Raw genomic sequence first — 24,253 nt, 5'->3', positions numbered from 1 at the left:
ACAAGTACTTTTCACACCAGCATTGAACACCGACATACAAATCACCTAAATCATCCAAACCAAAGATTACCATTTTGCCCTGCATCCCGGCATTGCACCCAAAAAGTAAAGATTTTGACCAAAATTTCTAAGAATTGCCTTACATTTGAGCAATTAAGTCATTTCTCAATTTCATAAGTCTCAGAGTTAGCTCACCAGAGTTATTCCAGTCTGAAGCCAACTCCCTTGTAGCTCAAATCAACTCTTGTAACTTAGATTTATGATCTTTAGCTCAATCAAGTCAAAACAAGTTTACCTTAATAAAGAGAAAGTTTGTTCACTGATTTTGAGTCACCCAACTCAAGTTTCAGTTATATACTAACTTGTAGATTTCTACCGGGTCTTTTTTTCTTTGATTTTCAGGGGTTCGAACTGAATTTGAGCTAAACTCGTAAGATTGAGCTAAGACTATGTTTATCACATATAAAACAAGCTTTCTATAGTTTAGTTTGAGTCCATTCATCCCAATTTAAGTTCAATTCAGTTTTGAATGCTTTCTCTCTCATGTTTTCAGGGGTTTGAGCTGAATTTGAGCTCAGCCTAATATAGTGAGTTGAAACCGAGTTGGGATTATGTTTATCATGAGTAAATCAATACTCTCTTAATTAGTTTGAGTTTATTCCTTCCAGTTTAAGTTCATTTAGTTCTGAAGGTGGTAGAGCTCATTCATAGTACTTGCTACGCTTTGCAAAATGTTGTCGGGCTCAATTCTACAAAATTAAAGCATATTTTTCTGACCTATCAGTATGTCCTTATAGGTAAGTAGCTTTCCCAAGTACCCTCATCTCCACCTATGAAAATTCTAATAAAAACCTGATTTTTATGGCCTTTCTTTATTTTCCTTTATAAATGTGTCGTGTACGACTTAGTAAAAAATTGTTTTTGATTTTTAGAGCAATCTGAAACTTTTTCAACAAGATTTTAATAAACTTATTTAGGAACCTGGGCACAAGTTGGTTCAGTCAGATCAAGAAAATTCATTTGAAACTCTACAAATGCACATAGGGGCAAAATGGTTATTTCTTTTTTGAGTCAACTTCTTCTGCATAAACATTTGGTATATGTCACATATACATTGATTTATGATTTTCTTTGATTTCAGATCTTTAGTTCAAGCCCATCTATTTATTGAACTTGTCTCAACCCACAATCGCACACAAGGGTATTTTGGTCATTTATAACTATGTGCACATTTTTCATAAAACCTAACTTAGGAGTCACATGAACCTAAGTTAGCTTTTCATAAACAGCTCATGAATGTTGTAGGCCTAAGCCTATGCTCAACCTATCCCAACTCCTCATTAAAACCGAATATTCCAAAGGCAACATACACTGAGCCCAATTTTTCAAATCTGGACCTAACCAAAGTCCAGTCCATGTCATACAGTCCATGTCATACAGCTTGAACCCACCTAGCCCACCTTCATTTCATACTTCTGATCTAGATCATATATCAAAGTTTGATTTCTATGTCTAGATCTCATATCTAAGCCTCATATCTAATCTATCTTTATAGATCCAAATCCATTATTCTCCTTTCAAGTCCTAAATATTGAATCATAATCTAAATTCTAATACTATATCTGGATTCATATTCTAGAATTTTCCTTGGATCTAGTGTTGGATTTAGATCTCAACATCAAATCCAAATCCAAGATCCAAATGTGAGCTTAATGCACATTATATCTTAAAAATGGATCATGATTTTCTCAGTCCATGCTTAATGTCAATTCACATGTAAGAACTTGAAACGTGTGAAATTCTTTGTTGAACGCTCTGATGCTGAAGGAATTGAAATTAGTTTCTGTATGTGGCCAAAACGAACATTTTTCTGATTTATATCAAGCTTTAGAATAAGGTTCAAAAGTGTGTTGTCTATTCTTTCTGCTCTCACCTTGTTCGTTCTCCACACTCGATGTCAATCCACATACTTTTTTCAAAAATCGAACAGCATTTCTTCGTGCATGCATGACATTTTACGAAATCGAATTTGGAGTTCATACAAGATTACAACGAGCAAAATACAATGATGATGATGATGAATATGAAGAAGGCAATGGAGGGAACCGACTCCTGGGAGGGGAGGAACAATGGATCGGAATTGGATTCTATCATAGTTTTCTGATACAGAAAACTATGATTCAGGTGTTAATTGCCTCTTATAAATTCAGTGATGCCGAATCCATCCGACTAAAGCATCCACAGTGGTTTAGTTTACAGTGAGCATTATGTTTGTCTTCAACTATGAAACACATGAGGTGTAGTCTCTGGCAGTGTTACAGATTACCCACAAGATGACCTGAATTGCCTCTTGATTTTATTTCATTGAAACATCTGTAATCACAAGATAATCTGCTTTATCTTTCAATTATATGAATGCCAAAGTTAAATGACCAATTCAAAAGTTACTTAAATATCGATTTTCCCTTTTTGATGTTTGTTGTTCTGCATTTTTGCTCGATTGAGGTCCACCTATTGGGACCAATGGAACATTGTGATCTTGTCTGTTTTTGATGCAGTTTCTGTCCAATAGTGAATGTAAAACAGGTTCTGGAATTGATGCAGTTTTTGATACAGATGTCTATGAGCTTTATGTGCTTTCACTTAGTATCTTTGTCTGTTCATGGCCCTTATTTTGCTACGGAGGACAAGAACAAAGATGCAGTCGATTAACAGATTAGGCATTTTACAATATAGTAAATTGAATGGCTTATTTATGATTATGCATTCTATCAACTAACGTTTGATAGATATCTTTGTGTGCTTTTTGCTTAATCTTGATGATCCAATGGAACATCGTTATGTTCTTTTAATTAAGAAATTGTAACTTAATTTGGTTTGGTTTAAGAATGGGAGCAAGAAGAGTTTTGTGGGACTAAATGAGCTAATCGAGTTAATCGAGTCGAGCTCGAGCTTGTGTTAGGCAGCTTGACTCGAGTTCGAGTCGAGTTCGAGCTCGAGCTCGACTCGGCTCGTGTGCAGCCCTACGTGTCTATACGCCGATACGAGATACGGGTGGATACGTTTTGGATCAGGTCCGGATCAAACCCGATCCGGACCCAAAAAAACACGATTTTATGTCGAGCTTAAGCCTGGGCACCGGGCTGGGCCGGCGCCGAGTACCCGGTACCCGGCCCGACTCGGGCCCGGGCCCAGGCCTTGGAAAACCAATTTTGGGCCCGTTAGTGGTCGGGCCGAGCCCGGCCCGGGTAACTAATGGGCCGGGCTCGGGCCAACCGGACTGATCGCTGGCGGCCTCGAAGCCCGTCTTTTTTTTTCTGAAAAATGAAGGGTTTAATAAAAATGAACTTAGTTAGGGTTTCTTCCTCACCTGTTTTGTTTCTTACTTTCTCTTTCTTCCCGTCGGCCGTCGAGACTCAACTGAGAGACTGAGAGTTTGAGATTGCCTCCTCCGGCCATTGCCGTCGCCATCGGCTGCCTTCTCCGGTGATCGGTCCTCCCAGTTGGTCATCGCCGACGCCGTCGCCCGTCGCCCATCCATTGCCTTTTCCGGTTCTCCCCGTCGCCCATCGGCTGCATCCTCCAGTCCATCCGTCGCTGTCCCCGTCGCCCATCGGCTGCATCCTCCGGTCCGTCCATCGCCATCCCCGTCGCCCATCTGTTGTCCCCCCCGTCCGTCCTTCTTGCAGGTGCACCACTTTTCCCCTTTCTCCCTGTTCGTCTGAACACTGTCTTTTTTTCAATGTCATGATCTTAAATGAAATGCTTTCTTCTTTTGTGCATTCTCAATGTGAATGCTTTGAAGGTTACGCTTTTTATTATTCGATACCGACATCCTGCAAATGTATTTTTTCCATTGTGGTTGAAAAGCATTTGCATACTTCCCTTAATGGACAAACACCCGGTTCTTACATAATAAATGTAGCAAGGGAAGACTTGAATGGTCATTCACCTTCCTCTTTTGCTGAACCTGTGAATGCTTCTGAAGAGAGTAGGTGTTCCTCTGTTGCTAGCTGTAGCAGTGATAATTTACTATGTCGTGCCTACAATAGATCGAGAACGGGCATTAGAAAATCTCTAGAAAGTGACGATGAAAATGATGCTACATCTACCTGTGAAAATCTCTATTGTCTTGTGCCTCTCATTCTTTCATCGCGTCTTCAAGCCTTCCTCAATTATTACATGGTGCTGATTGCACTAATGAGAATGAATATGAAAAGATTTGGTCTGTTTTACTTCTATTCAGGACCCATGTAATATATTTCAAATCAAAGGGGTTATTTGTGTTGTTAACATTTGCATCTGGACTATTTGCATCAAGGCTTTGGTAATCAGTCAGCTTAAACATCAGTTTGACTAAGATGGCAACACATTTGGTTGATTTTCATGGTGTAGCATTTGGATCTTCTGTCGACCAAAATTACACTGCAAAAGCTGATGTATCATTTTGGACATTGGTCCAATCAATATTAACACGAGGAACATGAAAGTACACTGATGACCATAAGGACTCTTTATGCATGCAGCAGATGTGCAAAGGGAATGTTCTAAGAATATGCAAGCTTTGAGAATATAAATGTGCATATCTGTGCATCAATGTGTGTATTGGAAAAACACCCAAGCTTCTCTCTCTCTCTCTCACACACTTCCACACACACTCACACAAACAACATATGCACCAAAAGAAAATTAAAACCGCTTGATTTTTTATTAGTTTCAGATAAGTGACTCTAACTGGTTCATTTCTTAATTGAGTTTTTTAAAATATTTCTGTATATTCAACATGTGTATTAGCTTCATGCATATCAATTTTTAGTTGGTCTTTCACTTCTGGGTCTTACACAATTTTTTGATTCCTGTCAGCATCATGATCATCCTTGAACCAATGAATGAATGATATTACTGTTTTTCCTTGCATTAATGTTTTTTCGTTCGAATGAATGATATTTTTTCCTGCAATACTTATGTCAGTTATGTCGCACGGTATCTCTGACAGAGAATATTGTCCAACTTCTAATATGGAATCATTAAAATCATCTACCGAGAGAGAAGCTGTCTCCAAGAGAAAAAAGACTTCAAAAGTATGGATTGATTTTATATTGGTTACATATAAAGGAGAAGATTTTGCAAAGTGCAAACATTGTGGAGAACAATTGAAAGCAAGCAGTGGTCATGGATCTAGCCATTTAAGTCGACATATAAAATCTTGCTTAAGTAGGCAAATCAATGAAGGAAAACAAAGAACTTTAGCTCTTGCAGTCAATGATTCTGGTGCCGCTTCTGTATCTATACAAAAATTTGACATGGAGTCTATTAAAAAGTTGATGTCAAAGTGTGTAATAGCACATGAGCTTCCGTTCAATTTGGCAGAATATAAATATCATAATAAACTTCTTCAAGCTTGCAATCATAGGTTCGTTCCATTTTCTAGAAGAATTATGAAAAGAGAAATTATGTCAATGTACAAGATTGAGAAAGCCCGACTTGAAGGATTTATAAATGATTCTACCCAGCGAGTTCCATTGACATTTGATATGTGGACTTCACAGCAGACATTGGGTTATCTATGCATGACATGACAATATGTTGATAGATATTGGAAGTTGCATGCTCATATGTTTAGTTTTGTACATGTACCTCCGCCACATAATGCAAATAGTTTGTGTGAGGCTTTATTAGATTGCATCTCTAAATGGAACATTCAGTCAAAGTTGTTTTCTATTACTGCTGACAATTGTTCGACGAATGATAGTGCAATAACTACATTGAAAAAGAACTTAGGAAGAAGACATCTTATTCCAATGCAAGGGCAACATTTGCATATTCGTTGTGGTGCACATATTCTAAATCTTATGGTTCAAGATGGTATGCAAGATTTGCATGATACAATTTCAAAAGTTCGTGAAAGTGTTAAATATGTAAAGGGATCACCAAAGCGGTTACATTCCTTTAAGGATTGTATAAGAACAGTGGGCTTGATTGGTAAAAAAAAATTAACCTATGATGTTCCAACTCGATGGAACTTACATATATTATGTTGAGAGATGCATTGTTCTACAAAGATGCATTTCAACATTTGGCTTCTGTGGATCCCAATTATATAAATTTACCTTCTGAGGATGAATGGTGTTATGCAACTACCTTGTGCCAATTTTTAAAGTTATTCTATAATGTTACAAATATCTTCTCTGCTACTAGAAATGTAACAGCTAATGTGGTTTTTGAAGAAATACAGAAGGTACGCAACCATTTGCGTACACATAGTGTGGCAGACAATGATTATATAAGATCATTAGCCATCAAAATGCAAGAAAAATTTGACAAATATTGGAAAAATGACTACAATGTCCTCTTTGCAATTGCATTTGTCTTAGATCCCAGGTCCAAATTGGGATATTTGAAGTATGTGCTTGAGAATTTAAATGAACGTGATGCAATGGTACAATATGAAAAAGTAGAGAGAAGTCTTCATGAATTGTATGCTGAGTACAAAAATGTGTATGCAACATATGATGAAGAAAATGATAATGCAAACAACACCAATGTGGAATTTGAAGAAGAAAGACCTTCAGCTTTTTCAAGAGATGCTTTCTTCACATATTACATGAGTTCTGTATCTCCTCAAGTACCTCGCACAGATTTGGAAGCATATTTAACTGATCCAATAGAACGACCTTGGCCCAATGAAAACTTCTGTATATTAAATTGGTGCAAGGCAAATGAAAGTAAATATAGAGTTTTATCCAAAATGGCTCGAGATATATTGGCAATCCCTATATTCACGGTTGCATCTGAGTCTTCATTCAATACAGCTGGAAGAATTATTAATGATTATCGATGTTCTACCACTCCTGAAACTGTTGAAGCGCTAGTTTGTACACAAAGTTGGATTTGTGATGAAGATAACTCATGCGAAATGTAAGATGTTCATTGTTTAATGTTAAATTTTGCTCATTCCTTTTGTTTTTTATGATATACTAACATTGTAGTTTGCTTGTGGTGATGTGTCTTTTGTAGTTTTGAAGATAAGGAGGACTCTTCTGGTGACGAATTAGCATGATTCATATTTCGTTGTGGTAAAATGTTATAACATTTCATTCATATTTCGAATTAGCATGTCCATATAACATAGCCTTTTATATGTGTAGGTTTTATTGAATTAATTTTTACTTGTGTTTCCTACCGTTGCTCTTGTAGGTGAAATCCAAGTGCAGGAGCAGCAAGACTGCAATAATGGTGGACATAGAGGAGGACTGCAATCATGGTGGACATAGAGGGTTATTCAGATTTGTTAGTGAAACATGTAAATAGGCCACTGATTAAGTGATTTTCCATTGATTAAGTGATTTTCATTTGTCTATAGACCCCTTAGAGTTAGAGGGTTATTCAGATTTGTTAGTGAAAACTGAAAACAGTCTTTTGCACCGGTATGTTAAATGCTTTGTACTATGAAGCTGTTCAATAGAATACCTGTTTTCAGTTTTCTAGTAATGTGAAATGCTGACTACCAGGAGAGGACATGGAGATGATGCATAGAATGATGTTGGTGTTAAATTCTTGAAACAATTAAGCTTGTAAATTGTAATTCCAATCTGATGCCATCTTGAAGAGAAAAAAACATGATGTATTTTTGAATTCTCAGGTGAATTCCAAGTATGAGCTGATGGTTGGAGCGTGTGCAGGACTGTATCTCTTGGTGTGCTTTGCTAAATGGGATCTGTAATGCTGAAATGTGAATGTCTTTTGGGCAGATATACAACCACAGGTTGTTTTTGTTGTATTGAATGCTATTGTGGGCATTCAGACAATAGCATTCAAATGTTTTTGTTGTATTGAAATGTTTTTGTTGTATTGAATGCTATTGCTGCGTCTCAAAGCCCGGCCCAACCCGCCCGGCCCGTTAACAATCGGGCCGGGCCGGGCCGGGCCTCGGGCATAAACTGAAGCCCGAGGCCCGTTATAACGTAAGCCCGGCCCGGCCCATCTAGAAACGGGCCGGGCTTCGGGCCGGCCCATTTCTATTACCGAGCTTTCATTTTTACATTGTTATCAGGCCGGCCCGGCCCGGCCCGGCCCGATGCCCAGCCTTAATCGAGCTCTCCACTTCACTGACGAGCTCTCCTCTTCACCGGCAACGATTACCCAGCAAAGAAGTTCGGCAGCTATGGTGGGCGACGGCGACGACATCTGGCAACCCACGGTGATGTCTGGTGGTGTCCGGCGGCAACCGATGACAGACAGGTAAGTGGTTTTTGTTTTCTTTTCGATATTAATAGTTAGGGTTTCATTGATTTGGGGGTTTCATGTTCTTGATTTGGGGTTTTTTTTTCCAATTTGGGGATGTTTTCTTTGAGTGTGTATGGCTGTGCTTGACATCTTAAACGCATTGCTGCCATTTGTTTTAATCCAACGAGATTTGCAATAAGAGGAAGAACGACACCGATAGCAAAAATTAATAGGATTTCATGCGAGTACTTCCCAGCAAAAGAGAAGTCCATTTCAGAAGAAGTTAAAAACATTAGTTCTGAGAATAGAGTAAAAGGTTTGGCTCTTTAGTCAAGCTTCTCCCAATGAGAATCCCTCCAAAACGAAAGCAGAACAATGAGCAAAAGAAATCTCAAGTATTTTCGGTCCAAATTCGGATTTGTATTGGGATCCAATCAACTAGTTTTTGCATTTCAAAGGGATCCTTAACTCTTCTATTGTATGATTTTTAATGTTGTAACTTTGTAACTTTGTATGGTTTTTCCAGTTGTATTAGTTCTCCTCTGGAAGAACAGTTTTTTATCAACTCAAAATGATTTTTCTGCTTTGGCTTTTCAATGTTGTTTTTTTTTTATTTTATCATTTTGAGAATATAAAATTAGTTGTATCCGTGTATCCAAAAATTTTGAAAATTGCCATAATCGCACCTGTTTCCCCGTATCCGTACCGTACCCGCACCCATGTGACCATTTTGAGTCCAACTTAACTTACTGGGTTTTTCCTTCCATTGCATGTTCTTCAACTACTATATTGCAGAACCATCCATCTTAAAGCTACAAGCATAAAAATCTCTACCTTCTTTTAGGGAAATATTTATGTAGTTTCATCCTACACCATACTCATCTCTCCTAATTTCGTTCTCCAACTTGCCAAAAATCAATCCAAAATCTCATGGATTCTCCATGACTGGGCTTACGCCTGATCAAGTTTTTTATTCTACTCCATCCTCATTCAAAATTTTTCCAATACCAATATCTCTTCTTAGTGTTTTGAACCATCCATAGGATCTTTCTCCTCTCCAACTAAATTATGTCTACATGAGGTTTTTAAGGTGTCATGCTTTAACCAACAAAAGTTTGTGCATCTTGTTACAAGAAATATATTGTGTAAAAGTGCACGGGTAGTGAAGCTTGGCAGGAACCAATCTCCTTTATGGAGAGAACATGAAAACTTACGGAAAAACAAAAAGAGATGCTTGTTGGGATAATAGAAATAGAGAAAATGCTCTATTCTGGTTGGACCCTTGGATAGAGTACCCATTAATTACTCTTCTCATGCCTATTGAAGTCATTCTACTGAATGCTAGCAAAGATTTATCTATCAAACAACTGGTGCTGAAATATAAATCTTGCTTAATGGATTTCAAAACTGGCATAGAATTTGCTCTTACTGCAGTATCAATTTCAAGAATGTGCTTGATGCATTATGCTGAACATCAAACCATTGGTTGATAACTTCTAGGGTTAAATCAACTAGAAACGGGTGGTGCAAATTGTTTTGGCTCTCTAAGTCAATTCCTCATACTTGTTGATTTTCTTACAGAGCCAGTTATGGAAGACTGATGAAACATGGTAGGCTGCAATGATTTGGAGTGGCCCTAGTATCAAGATGAGTTTTGTGCAATAATGTTGAGGGTCAACATCATGTTTTATTTGTTTGCTCTTGTACCAAACTGATCTAGAGAATCTAGAGATATATCTCATTCTGATTCGAGATTAGGAAAATTCTTGATGAGGATTTCGTCTTAGTTTTCTTATGGCGGATTTGCAAGAATTTCTGTTGTAAAAAATTGTGATCTTGCTAGCTATTGTGCTTCAACATCATAGTTTGGAAGATCTGGAATTTCAGAAACCAAGCTATATTTAGGGATGGTCGAAAAACTATGACTGGTGTGAAGACTTGGACAGTTTGCTCTAAAGTCAATTTAAAACGGCATCCTCACATTCGTGGGCCTATGGAATGATGGTTAAAAGAAAAGGGTTTTTAGGCTTGATGGAAAGAAGCTGATTTGAAGTGTTGGATCATTGAGATTGTGTCTGGTGTAGTTGCTGGTATTCCTATGTATGCTGGAATAATATGGATTGATTGCCATCGCCTGAAGAATTGCAAATTAAAGGGACTGGGTGATGGGGATTTCTTGGAAAGCTTTATTCTGAATTCTCTAATTCATGAGGTATTTGATTCAGCTTTGAGTTTTTAACTCAGAAGCAAACAGTTGTGAATGGAAAAGTTGGTACAGGGGAATCATGATCTCTGCAATAGCCAATGGAAGGTTTAATGATGGTCATTATGCAGAATGGCTGACTTTTGTAATAAATGTTTGTCATTTGAGGTTCTCTCTCTCTACTTCGACGTAGATGAGATGGTTTTGTTGTTAAACGTGATGGTCTTCTATTCAGTTTTCAGTTTCGTTTTTTTTCTTTCTATTCGTTTGTTCTTTTACTAATAGAAGGAAATCCCCAGCCAGTTTCATCTGAAAAACCCACAGCTCACGTTGTAGTAAGTTCTCGTATATTTCCAGAAAACTAATTGAAAGTTCGAAACCCAGCAAGTAAACCTTTGGCTGTTAACTGAACCAAATCATACGTCCGTTTTTACCATCATCGTTTTCATCCCTTTGTCTCCAGAATCAGGTGCGCTGCTAACTTTAATTTTGATACAGCAGGAGGCATTTGGCAATAGGAACACCAAGAAAGTGTTTCATAAATCTGTCCTCAAATTTGAAAAAGATTCATGAAACAATGTGTTCTAGTGTCCTATGAATCTGTCTCTCTTTGAAACAGATACATTAACACAGTTTGTTTTCCTATTGCCAAACTCCAAAAAGGAATGACTGTACTTGGTTATAAATGAGACTACCCGAAGATTACCCGAAGATTACCAGATTTTAATGTCTTGAATTGAGCAGAAAGGCCACACGCACGGTCCGACCTACCAACAGATTCTCACATATCCAAATTAGCTAAAACCCTCAACCGCAAAAAGTCCCCACAGATCCTTTACTGTGACCCATTGGGAGCAACCAAATTTCACTGGATGCATCCTTAGTAGCAATGTGATGAATTTTGATTTCGTATTATATCATAAAAGCTACGATGTAGCAATCTGTGACATGAAAAATGGGGTTCTCTACCAGATATTAGATTACTTTACATAGAGAAAAAAGTAGAGGGGAAGCTTCCCAAACATTTCTCCACGACCTTATGACCACATGGTCCTAGTTATGTGATCCAAACCACTTCAAGTTAGCGGATGGAAACCACTGCAAGCTCATAGCAGCTGCAATGCAAACCAAATTCCAACTTTTTGCATCTTCCGAACTTCTTGCCCGTGTTCTAAGTGCACCGTGCAACCTCTCCGGCAATTATGTCAACAAGGCCACTATCCCTTGCCGCCCTGAAACATCACATGAAACATTAGCAAAAAGTATGACAGTACGTCTCACAAAGTTGTGCAATTCATTCACATTAGAGTTTATGACTTTCCACTTTCATGACACAAATCACCAAAGGTGAACATACCGCACCATTAGGGAGGTGTTTGGAAACACAATCTTGCCCCAATCTTTGGACAGATTCATGGAACACTGTGCCAGTGTTGGTGTTGCCAAACACCCCCTAAAGAATACGGATGGACACCACATGCCAATTTAAGAACAGACTGCTAGCATATAATAATTTCATTTGCTGTGGAAAAACTGCTCACGCCTCAGTGTGATAGACACTATGACCCCTGCATCAGAACGGCGACATTGTCCTTCCATTATCAATTTCTTTGTCGAGCTTTCCAAGAATTCAATTGCTTTTGGTGATTATCTTTGAGTCTTCAGGAGATGCTCCAGACCAAGCTGAATCTCAAGTAATGTGAGCCTTGGTGGAGCAAGGACAATACAACTTATACAATATAAACTCAAAAGAAAGAAGAGAGGTACAGGCCACAACCAGAACCCTAGGCATTGGAGAGGTAGAGAATATTTTGACATACAGAATATCAAAACGTTTCATATGTCCCGATTTCATGCAAAATTGTTCCTCTTATACATTAGTAAGCATTTGAAAGATTATGAACAGTTAACATAATTTGGTGGAAACTTTTTTATAAATGTAGCATTTAATTGTCTCATCTATTTAGCAATAAGTCATTGCCCGTGTCCCACATTGATTCATCCATTTCATGCAAATAAAAAAGGCTGGTCCCTGCTTGCCTGCAATGCACTTTAATGAGCATGAGAGGATGAGGAATCCCGAGTGTTCACATGCACACAAAGTATCAAGAATACTGCATCTATTAGAAAAAAGAAGTTACAGATAATTTATATATAAAGGCATCAAGGGGAACAGGACAAATGGAAATGAGAAGAATTACCTTCCTTGCTGGTGTTCCAGGTTTTGGCACGTTACCAAATCCAATTCTCAGTTTCTTTTCCGAAGGTTTGAGGATCTGAAATGAGCATACAAGGCTCGCATCAACACTCATCATGGCCCCAGCATTGTCAAATTCCCCACAGTAATTGGGTGCAGAAAATATCGTCACCAGTTGCCTTTGTGCAAAAAATTCGTATCCATCCTCCACAACCTGTTCAGTCACCAAGGAATATACCAATACCATAAGTAAAACCTTAACATAAGGGTGATCCTTCAGAACACAGTAGAAGATTCTGGCAAATCTGCAAATAATAAAGTATGTCTTCCCTCAACCAGCATCCTTTGCCCCCCACCTTCACCCCCCAAAAACAAAATATTTAGGTTCGACAACTCAACCATCTTGCACCACCAGGTTTCCAATTAATAAAGGTTGCATAAAATCTACGAAAATCAGCAGTAACCATGCCAAGTAGAAACCCTATATTAATGCACCTTGTCATAATGTTTGTAGCTAAAAGCATGCGTAGGCTCCTCCCTGGATCCCATTTGGTGTTAAGCAGTACACTAAACACATGGTTGAGGCACCTAGGCAGTCCCAACAAAACACTATCCTTTTCAAATTTGTAACAGTAAATGTATTCTTAATTCTATCTTCTAGTACAGTGCTTAGGTGAAGCTTTTCCACAGCATTATTTTGGCCCTTTTACTTCTTTCCTCCTCTTTATCTTTTTCCCTCTTCTTCTATTCAGCAGGACTGCCTAGAGCCACCTAGCACTTTTCACTACATAGGTTACTGTGAGTCGTTCAAAACATACATCCAACAACAATAGTAATAAAAAGGAAAGGAAAAGTAAATACAAAACAAAGTTGAAACCAAAACCTGGTGGGCTCGGCAAATGAGATCAAGATCATGCTTCTCTAGGAATTCCCCAACCTTATCAGCTCCAAATGTGTATGATACACCCCTATCATTCTCACCCCATCCTTCAATATCTTTATCAGGATCAGACCATAAGAGATCACAGAGGAGACCTTGATCTGGGACATCCACAGGGCGAGCAATATTTCGAATTTGGTCTAAGTTCTTCAAATCTGGTGATAAACCACCATGCATGCAGAGTATCTTTTCATCAACAAGTGCAGCAACAGGCAAACAGTTGAAACAATCTGTAAACACCTTCCATAAACGAACATTGAACCTCCTCTTGCACTCATCATAGAATCCATAGATGCGGTTAATTGAAGCACATTCATGATTGCCTCTAAGAAGAAAGAAGTTTTCTGGGTACTTGATCTTGTAAGCAAGAAGAAGGCATATTGTTTCTATGCTTTGCTTTCCACGATCAACATAGTCCCCTAAAAATAAATAATTCGCTTCAGGAGGGAAACCTCCATACTCAAATAACCGAAGAAGATCGGAGTATTGTCCATGGATATCACCTGTCAAGGTCAAGAGCCATGAATGCTAAAAGAAAACCAAATGCTTGAATAATGATTAATATGGTAGTTAAAAGCAATCCAAGACCATCGCTGCAGGAATTTGGGCACCAACTGAAGAAACAGAGAGAAGCCTTGGGTTTCTCAGCAACCAATACAAAATAAGAAATATATCCATCAAACATCTTGACATTGGAAATTCAGATATTATTTCAAGGATCAGAGATTCCACATGAGTTTGAAACTTCCCTTGACTCATCAAAAGGCAATAAGAAAAGTGAAAGGACAGCCATTGAACAGTTACAGAAGAAAGGAGCATCCAACATGACGATCCATCCACACTTTTGGTGAGCCAGAAATTCCTGCAACTTCAGGCATGTTAGCTTGATGCCCCTTACACTCTTAACAGGACAGACATCACATAGGCTGCAACATCATTTTGTACTTGACAGGATATGCTAGAAGCCTAGAACACTCCATTCTAGGAAGAGACTAACCTTGTGTTCCTGTTACTTCTCATGTTCTCCGGTCCAGAGTTTCACCAATTGGCTGCATTCCAATTATTTCCCCTGTTCTTATGTGCAGAGACTATGTCACACAGATTCGTCAAAAAGGCTGCCGCACCTGCACCGTTGAGGTGCGTGCAGGGGTGCGGCCTGACACGGCGCTGGACACGGTTAACACATGTCCAATGCAGTCTGCCGTACCCGTTGAAATGGACGACGCATCAAAGGCGCACCCGACTGGGCTCAACGATGAGTCGGGTGCGGTCAGGACATGCGGAGGACAAATGTGTCCTTTGTTAACTTTTTTTTAAAAAAAAAAACTTGAAAATCTTAAACCCTTGTCGTTTTCGTTGAAGCCCTTCAGCTGCCCGATGGCCGACTGCTCCTCTGCTTTGTGAGAAGCTCCTTCCCAATGGCCGACGAAGATTTCCGGCGAGTCGTGGTTCTCGCTGGCGAATCGTCTTCTTTCCAACGTCCTCAAACTCACCGCGGAAGCGTCTTCTTTCCAGCGTCCTCAAAATCGTCATGAATCGTCTTCTTTCCAGCATCCTCAAAATCACCGTGAATCGCGTCTTCTTTGCGATAGATTTTCATGTTCCTGCATCCTTGTGAGAATAGAGAAAGCAGCCATATACTTTATACAATGAGCACCTTAAGTTGGAAGATCACTACGTTTGAGAAACATACTTTGCGAAGACTATTCTTCTACTTTCTATCCTTTCTGATATCAGTTTGTAGACTTCATTACATTCTTTCTTATGTTTCTCCTATTTTTCTGTGATAAACTTTGGTTAAGATGCTGAAAAGATTAAGACAAGAATGATTAATTTCATTTTATGTTTTTTAATTGTTGAATCAGTTGATGGAACAATCCTGACAACAAACTCTAATGATCTAATCCTTGTTAATTTGTAGTGGTTATTTGTTAATTTTTATTTAATTTATATATATATATATATATATATACATATATAATATAATAATGTCTCGCTGCACCCACACCGAAGTTTTTTTAGACCTTTGTCGCATCCCGCACCCCACAACCATGTGACATAGGTGAGGTCAACATGGACAGATGTACTTTGGCATGATTAAATAGCAAAGCAAAAAAGTCGGTCATTAGATCAGAAAGCAAGCTGAAACAGTTAGAAACTGAAATTGGGTCAAGCAGTACAATAGGTTCATGAAAAGTAGGTGCTTGCTAGTCATATTGTTCTTCAAGCTTAAGTTACATTCCAACAGCCTCTCTAAATTGCATTTACTTTAGATTTCATTCACATTTCATGTGGGAAGCAACATAATGTATGAATCCATATTTTGAACCAAATTCAGTCTTGGATAACTTTTAGTTCATTTGATATTGAGAACCATATTCAGAAAACAATCTAATACTTGATTGTTAAGTCCATTTTGCATACAGAACCCAATTAGACCTGTGCTACATCGCATTTGTTGTCAAACCCATTTGTAAAGCAGGACCAGGGTAGAGTAATTTGAGTCATTAACTCCTTTGTCCAAGTTTTACGAACACATCCTTAATATAGGCACTTCACAAGTAGATAGCTGCTTGATCATCAATTTCTTAGCCTATTTCCACCACCCACTCCTGTCAGACAAATACATTCTGTTTGTCACCAAACCATGGTAATTAGCTTGACATAGGTCTGCTTTTCAATAACAGACAAACCATTCTTGGGGTACAGTTATCTTACCATAGTTACACTGTCAGCAAAATAGACAGATTATCTTTGTGATGCTTGTTTCGTTCTCTCTTATTTCTTTTAGGACCATTTATATTATTTATTAGAAGAAAAATTTTTCATCCATAAAATTTAATTTCAAGGACTTACATTCAATTTTCAAATAGTCAAGATAAAGAGAAGGATGGATATGTCAATGGATGTACATAGGGATAATATGAAATATTCTACATGATAAGTATTCTATATTTTTTTAATATAAAATAATAAAAAAAACCACTACAATTTGTAATTTAAGCAGTTTCAGTTTACAGTTATGAAACCACTTCTCTTCCTTCAGTATGGAAGGCAAGCACAGCAAAAATGAAAAAAAAAACCTGTCTTCAGTTAATAATACAAAAATAATTGTAGCATTGCTTCATAAAACAGAAAGGAAAAGTTTCTGATTACAAAAACTACAAAAGGACACATACGTACAGTTTATTGATACTAAAAGCACAAAACCGTCAAAATTTATTAAAATATACAAAAATGTGCACATGACACTAGAGAGATGGGCGAAATTGTTCCTAGAGAAAAACTGCCCAGAGAAACAAACATGGCCCAAGAACATAGTATAACTGTCCAAAGATCTGCTCTTCCTGGGCACCTCGAAGCTATCTAACAAATTAGAATGCTATGTAACATGGGTACTGCTCTTAAGGAGCAGTACCAGTACCGTACTGGTACGATACTGGTATGGGTACCGGTACCGTAATGGTACCATGCTGGTATAGGTACCGGTATGTAATCAGGTACGTCCTGGGTACAGTGTTGAACGTACCGGGTACAGTTAAAGAACCCGAATACATATCCATCAAATTTTGGACTCAGTCAAAGTTGAACGAGTCCAAAATTGCCCATAGGTTAGGATTTATGTTTTTTTTTTAACTTTAAAGAAAACATATCATTTACGTTTCACCCACAGTGACCAGCAGTGCACACTGCTCATGCGAACAGTAAGTGCAACTCCGGCAACCTCCATCCATCGTTTTCCGGCACGTGATCAAGTATTCCGGTGAAGGGCAACTTCTCTGGTGAAGTTAGACTTCTCTGACGAAGGGCAACGCCTTTGCTGCGGTATTCAGACGTTATCTGCTTTTCCCTCACCTGATGTGGGTGTTTTTTTCTCTATTGAATGTATAAGCTTCTTCCATCTCCGACAGCCTTTCCCATCAACTAGCGGCAAGCATTTTCATCCTCCATCGACTTCTTTATTTCTGCCACTTTCCCTTTCTTTGATTTCAACTGCTCTATTTGCGGTTCACACACTAAAAATAAGCCATTGTCGCCTGATTTGTGCATTTTTCAGTCAACATCATTGGAGCTGCACCACAGAAGTGCACGTTGTGCACTTATGTGTAGTATCTATAAATTTATTTTGGATCGTGATTTATGAATATGTTATTCTGTTCGTTTGAATTCCAATTGTTTGATATATATATATATATATATGTGTGTGTGTGTGTGTGTGTGTGTGTGTGTGTGAGAGAGAGAGAGAGAGAGAGAGAGAGAAAGAGAGAGAGTTTGTATGGCTGTAACCCTACACCCAAGTTTTTTGAAAATGGTTTGTACCTGTACCTATGTGACATATCACACATGCCTTTATCTTTGTGAGCAACAACTATAAATACATTATAAATAAAAAAAAATTGAGTACATAAGGTAGCATCTATCAGCCCATTAAGATAGTAAACAAATAACCAAGTTTACTCAACTACCAGGAGTAGCAGCTCTTTCAAACAACATAAAAAAATAAAATTTTATTGGAAAAAATAACTACAGAAAATAGTTGCCTAGTTGACAATTGCTTCTTTGTCAAAATATTCAATATGAAAACGGCTTGTATACCAACAAAAGATTGAGGTATTGCAACATTCCGCCTATGAAATGGAAACTTGCATCACATTCATAAAGATTTCTCATAATCACCATGAATGGTTGCTCCTTGGGTCGCCAAATAGGTTTTAGCTGCTCATATTATGAAAGACTCAAGATAAACCATTATAAATTCACCAGATTTTATGTGTGTTCCATGTTTGAATAGACATACATTTTGATTTTATTTGTTTTTTCTAACTGACAAAGTTTCATAATAAAGATAGAAAATGCTAATTACCAAGCTTAAAATTTAGATGAGATCTTTAATATTTCTAGATATGCAACGATGTAGAATCTTACACTAGGTTAGCAATTTCTAACACTCTATGTCACATAGGTACGGGTACGGGTGCTGGTTCGGACTATTTTAAAAAAACTTGGGTACAGGGGTACGTCCGTATATATATATATATATATATATATATATATATAGATACACACACACACACACATATATATATATAACATAAAATAAGAATTCAAACAAAATAGCGCATTCATGATTCAAAATTTATAGTTTCTAAAGAAGAAACTATTGAAAAAAATATGAAAACACAACTTTGTATGTGTTTCCTGAGTGTAAATGGTGTAAAGAACAAAATTGAAATCATAAATTTTGGATAAGAAAGGACTTGGTCAACTTTGATCGACTTTTAAATTGGACGGATACAGTCCTGGGTACGTTGACCGTACCCGGTACTGTTTGACCAGTACCCAAGAGGTACCCAGGACAGTACCAGCACCAGTGTCGTACCTGGCCGGTCCGGGTACGCTGCCTTTACAGCAGTAACCATGTGACAAAGCTAACACTTTTTTTATCAAAGACAGAACCAGGTTTGAAATTCATTTTCCATATGAGCAATTACAAACAAATTTCAAAAAGTTACATGACATGGACAGCAGAAGGACATACAGATGCATTATGTTTCTCAAAGTCATGGTATATTTTACAACCTCCAATGCTTACAGATTTTGGAAACCAAGATGGGGTTTAGTATTTGATTACCATAAAAGTTTCACAAAATACCAAACAGGAACATGTACCATCAAGATGGAAGCTTCAATCCTAAAAGGAATTAAGTTCTTCTTACTACGTTCGAATGTAAAATTAGAAGAACTTAATCAATTAGACTATAACTTTACTAGCTATCAAACACCATGCATTTAAACATTTCCTTTTGTACTCATGCCAAACTATCATGTGTTCAGGTAGGACAACCAAAGTTCTCCGTGACCAGACTTAGCATGCATACCTAACTTAGCAAACCATTACATCAGTTAGCACAAAAAATAGAGAGTTTCAACTAAGAGATATAGTGACATACCTCCCTATGGGATTAATACAACCCATATAACACAAACTGCAGAAACTAGGTAGTAGTAAAAATATCTAGAAAACAGATCAATTTTCAAGATAAGGATATGCTGCTTAATTTCAGCATTAGCATTATCTTGGACTACAATAAATTCCATCACATCATGCTGTGTCAACCCCACCAACATTAGTTTGCAATTCAACCCAGTCCATCACCACCGAGCTCTTGACACTATCAAAATGTCGTCTTCAAACAACAGAATGATCAAAGTGTATTGCCATAATCACCAATAAGATCTATATCACTGCATAGCTAGTGCAATTTTGAATGCCATAATAAGTCATTATCATCAGACCACCATAATTTCATAATGTCATCTTCAAACAACAGAATGATCAAAGTGTATTGCCATAATCACCAAGAAGATCTATATCACTGCATAACTAGTGCACTTTTGAATGCCATAATAAGTCATTATCATCAGATCACCATAATTTCCCATTCACCCTCATCCCACAACAAAATCTCCATGCCATCCCTTCAACTAATATCCACCAGCCCTGTACAACCATCACTATCAATGACAATTATACAACTGTTTCCACATTTTCATGTGCAACTCTTTTGGTTAGAAAGTATGCCTAGACATGGATGAAATGCAACCCTCAAAAATATATCTATTTGAAACCAGCAAGTTCAAAAACAAATAGAGTAAACTCGGAAGTAATAAGAAGGAAGACCTTCACAGGTAAGGCTGGGCATCGGGCCGGGCCGGCCCGGCCCGATAAAAATGTAAAAATGAAGCCCAATAACCTAAACGGGCCGGCCCGAGGCCCGGCCCGGCCCGATTAATAACGGGCCGGGCGGGCTGAGATGGGCTTCGGCCCGACCCATTATTGAAAAAACTCAGACACAACGAATGCAGGAGGCAGCACAATTTACAGCTTCAGATGATGAAACATCATGGAGTATCAAGTTGAAGGTAAAGAGGAGCAGCCGATGGGCGAAGAGGAGGCAATGCCGCAAATGCAATCTCTCGATTCTCGACGGGCGACGGCGACGACAGAAGGTCGAAAGGTAAACCCTAACTCTCTAAGCTCAAGTTCATTTTTATTTAACCCTAGGTCCCTAACGAGTAACGAAGTTCATTTAAAAAAAAAAAAACAACGGGCTTCGCGGGCCGCCGCCGATCAAAGCGGCTGGCCCGCGCCCGGCCCGTTAGTTACCGGGCCGGGCCGAGCCCGGTAACTAACGGGCCGACTACTATAAAAGCAAGGCCCGGGCCCAAGCCCGAGTCGGGCCGGGTACCGGGTACCCGGCGGCGGCCCGGCCCGGTGCCCAGGCTTATTCACAGGTATTAGGCAAGCAATATTAAACATACAGAATTGCAGTATAAAACTATATAACCTTATAAAGTACTAAGCGATCAAAGTAGTGATACTAATCTTAACATCATAGACATTACACAAAAGTGAATAAGCAGAAGCTAACGAACTCTTCATATCCTCCATTCAGTCTTCAAGCTAAAATCCTAACAATTTGTGCAGAAAAATTGAAATATTCTAATTTCTCGTCTTAAGGGAATGAGATGTTCCAAGTGAACACTGAAACATGTTTCCCTTGGGCTTAACTCAAAACAAGGAATTAATAATTCCTTTTGGCACACATCACCTGCTACTAAGAGGAAGAAGAATGGATTAGAGAAATGAGTATGATCTTTATGATTGGTTCAAGTCCCTGATAGAAACATGAATTCATCAAAAGTTTTTAGAGGAATACACCCAACAGCAAGCTGCACGTGTCATATGATTTTGTAAATTTGTACCCAGTACAGTGCCCTCATTGTCTTCCCAAACAAAAGCAGCCTAACAACCCATGAGGCCATGACAAGCACAAGGCCAAATCATGTGCCACAATCAACAGCATCGTTTTGTTCACACACAATCAATGTTATCTGCAACCAAACCATCATTCTCACAGCCATGACCATAACATTGTATCATCACTATGTACAATACCTACTGTTATCCATTTGCAGCTAAAGCTCAAAAAGGACGAATGGGGAAACATATTATGAAGGCACATTTTCCCATTTCCTCTTGTTTTCTGTTTATAAATCCTTCGCAAAGAGAATGTAATAGGAAATGGAGAGACCTAATCAGTTTTACCAAGAGCAGATGATGAACGTAAAAATATAGCATGATGATTATCCAACTAATCATACTCAAAACTACAGTATTACTATGAAATTCCATCTGAGGCAACAGCAAGCCCAGAAAATCAAGCCAACAACTTTGACATTAGCAGATCTTCTATACCCGAACTTCTTTGCTGATTAAGCCAAATAGAAGTGCGAATTTCCAACTTCCAGGAATACATATAATGAAAGTAAGAAAGCACAAAGAATACATGTACCAACCACTGCATAAAATAGACCCAACGGGATTAGCATGGCAAGGCATGCTGCAGCTGTCATATTAATAATCACTTTTAGCTTCTCTTGGTATCACTTTGTGTAAGCCGAAGACATAGACAAACAACTTGAGGTCAAGGCGGTCTCTCCAAGGGGTTTTACCACCACTCTGAACCAGGCTAAGGTTTGAGTTTCTCCTGAACTCATTCAGGAAACGAAAATGAAACCATAAAATGGGTAAAAAAGCTTACGATAAACAGATAAAGAATGCAATATATGCCATAAAGAAAAAGCTAAAATTCAATATATCATCGAACACTGTCATGGTCTGCCCCTTTAGTTACGATGGTGTGACGCTTGGGAAACAGCAGAAAAGGTCCAGATACCACAAGCGAAAAAAAAAAAAAGAAAAACAACACCAGCAGTACACTAGTCCATAAGCTTATTTACATGATGAGCTTGAAATTAGCGCTCACATAACAATTTGATGCCTTCAACATCGACCATCCACCTACCGCAGGCACTTCACCGGCACTTGGGTGTCTACCTTCTGCTGCACAATGCAGTCCCCAGATTGTCCCATTCTTTGGACAAGCACTAACATCCAGACACCTACTAAAAGGATAGGAACTCAAGAAAGAATATGAAGAAAACAATTGCATTAAAACGAAAAATGCCCAGAGCTAGCATCCAATCCCCGCAATATCAGCAGGTGATCCGACAACAATCTGGTAACTTCAGCACGAGCTCACCACATTTAATGATCTTAATTACAGAACAAAATTCCCCACGGCAATCGGAATGAGCTCAGAAAACATCTGGCTCATCCTCAGTTCCAACTCCAAACAAGAAATCATCAATCGGAGAAAATCCACACCAACGAATTACAGCATTAAAAAACAATAAACATTCCCCATATCAAGCCAAAAGAATCCCTAAGAAATTTCAAACAGCAATAACAAGTCTCAACCAAATAAAACCAAGAAAAGAAGCGGAAATCGCGACATCAAATCAGACAAGAGACTTACCGCAGATCTTGATCGGCGCCTCGAGTTCCAGAAGATTTGGCTGGTTAATGAATATTGCCTTGGAGGCAACGCACAGTTGCCGAATCTCCCCCTCCGTCAGATTCACCTGCTTCGTCGTCCGGCTGTTCTTCGCGTCAAGCAGCCTTCTTATAATATCATCGACAACGCTCTCGTCCATATGCATCGTCGCCTCCCGGCGAAACAACCAATAAGAGGAAAATCGAGAGAGAACAACAACCCTAATCCGCTCTCAATCCCTTCTTTCTTGCTTAGTTCTCTTAACAAACAAATAAGACAAATGAAGAAAAGAGGATGTTGCGGAGCGAGAAAGAACTTAGAGGTCACCAACGGAGACTCCGACGCGTCAGAGAGTCGAGCAAGAGAAACAATCGCGGCAGACGGTGAGGATCGCGCATCTCTCCGGTGGGCAGATAACGGAGGCCGTGGTGTGCAGACAACTGGAGCCGAATATTCCGGCCGCGCGTTATCGGGACGATCGCAAGAAGGAATATCGGCAGCCGTCACAGAGAGAGAGGAAGCAGAAGGACTCGAACGCTCGCCTTCCCTTTGACTTATTCTCCTCTTTTTTGCTTCGTCTTCCTGTATTTCTTTGTCGTATGAAATCTTTTCTTTTAACGGTAGCGTGGAATCTTCAGATATTTATACAATGATTTGAAAAGCGAAAAGAGACAAAAACGAAAACGATCCTTATCTTTTGAACTATATTTCGAAATAATCAACTACTTTCGAAATTTACGTAAAAGTTCTCCCTACTGTGTGCGTTTTCGCTTCATCAAATTCTTTAAAAATTGGTCGACGGTTTTCTTTGGGGATATCGAATACCTCTTTGTTGACAGAATGCTTCAACTATCTGATCATAGCACGGCATGCTAACAAGTGATCGAGCTCTTTTCCCAATAAAAGTTGATATCATCCATAAAAATTGTTAAATAAAGTGTGAAAATGTTCACTAAAATTATAAAAATATTATAATATCAGAGAAATAATATTATATGTGTACTCGACTTTTTCTAAAGTTCGCGCAATCCTTTATTCGATGGTTTTGATGACTTTTACTTTAAAAAATCACAAAAATAGTAGACATAGTCATACGGTTGGAGCCTGGAAGTGTCTTGTAATGCAAATATCTGAAAGGCAGATAGGTTTCTTGGGAAAATGTCAATTGTTAAATGACAAAAATGCCCCTTTCCTATAATGGCAGGATATTAGGCACCAACACGCACCCTATACAAGATAGTCTTTTTCTTCTTTTTGAATTATTGCAACTGGCATGCTTAAAATTT

General features: G+C 38.5%; 2 protein-coding genes across 2 annotated transcripts; one reads left to right on the top strand and one right to left on the bottom strand.

Annotated features, from left to right (window-relative positions):
- Window positions 1–3,340: 3,340 nt before the first annotated feature.
- On the top strand, window positions 3,341–7,060 carry LOC116248890 (zinc finger BED domain-containing protein RICESLEEPER 1-like). The gene is made up of 3 exons (XM_031621918.2): window positions 3,341–3,689; window positions 4,972–6,918; window positions 7,018–7,060. Exons 2-3 carry the CDS (start codon window positions 6,017–6,019, stop codon window positions 7,058–7,060), a joined length of 945 nt encoding a protein of 314 aa, XP_031477778.1. The 5' UTR covers window positions 3,341–3,689; window positions 4,972–6,016.
- Window positions 7,061–11,321: 4,261 nt separating this feature from the next.
- On the bottom strand, window positions 11,322–23,569 carry LOC116248889 (serine/threonine-protein phosphatase PP1). The gene is made up of 4 exons (XM_031621917.2): window positions 22,950–23,569; window positions 13,510–14,069; window positions 12,631–12,840; window positions 11,322–11,661 (listed from the first exon to the last, which is right to left on the bottom strand). Exons 1-4 carry the CDS (start codon window positions 23,131–23,133, stop codon window positions 11,647–11,649), a joined length of 969 nt encoding a protein of 322 aa, XP_031477777.1. The 5' UTR covers window positions 23,134–23,569; the 3' UTR covers window positions 11,322–11,646.
- Window positions 23,570–24,253: the final 684 nt, after the last annotated feature.

Source organism: Nymphaea colorata, chromosome 2 (assembly GCF_008831285.2).
Source record: "Nymphaea colorata isolate Beijing-Zhang1983 chromosome 2, ASM883128v2, whole genome shotgun sequence".
Classification (NCBI taxonomy): domain Eukaryota; kingdom Viridiplantae; phylum Streptophyta; class Magnoliopsida; order Nymphaeales; family Nymphaeaceae; genus Nymphaea; species Nymphaea colorata.
This window is presented reverse-complemented; position numbering and strand designations above follow the sequence as displayed.

What these genes read in the sequence shown, in the direction of transcription:
- LOC116248890 (XM_031621918.2), top strand. Translation starts at nt 6,017, where the DNA reads ATGGAACTTACATATATTATGTTGAGAGATGCATTGTTCTACAAAGAT. An exon ending in GAAGATAACTCATGCGAAAT is followed by an intron (nt 6,919 to 7,017) that starts GTAAGATGTTCA and finishes TGTCTTTTGTAG; the next exon opens with TTTTGAAGATAAGGAGGACT.
- LOC116248889 (XM_031621917.2), bottom strand. Translation starts at nt 23,133, where the DNA reads ATGCATATGGACGAGAGCGTTGTCGATGATATTATAAGAAGGCTGCTT. An exon ending in GGCGCCGATCAAGATCTGCG is followed by an intron (nt 14,070 to 22,949) that starts GTAAGTCTCTTG and finishes TGACCTTGACAG; the next exon opens with GTGATATCCATGGACAATAC. An exon ending in TCATTTGCCGAGCCCACCAG is followed by an intron (nt 12,841 to 13,509) that starts GTTTTGGTTTCA and finishes GTGACTGAACAG; the next exon opens with GTTGTGGAGGATGGATACGA.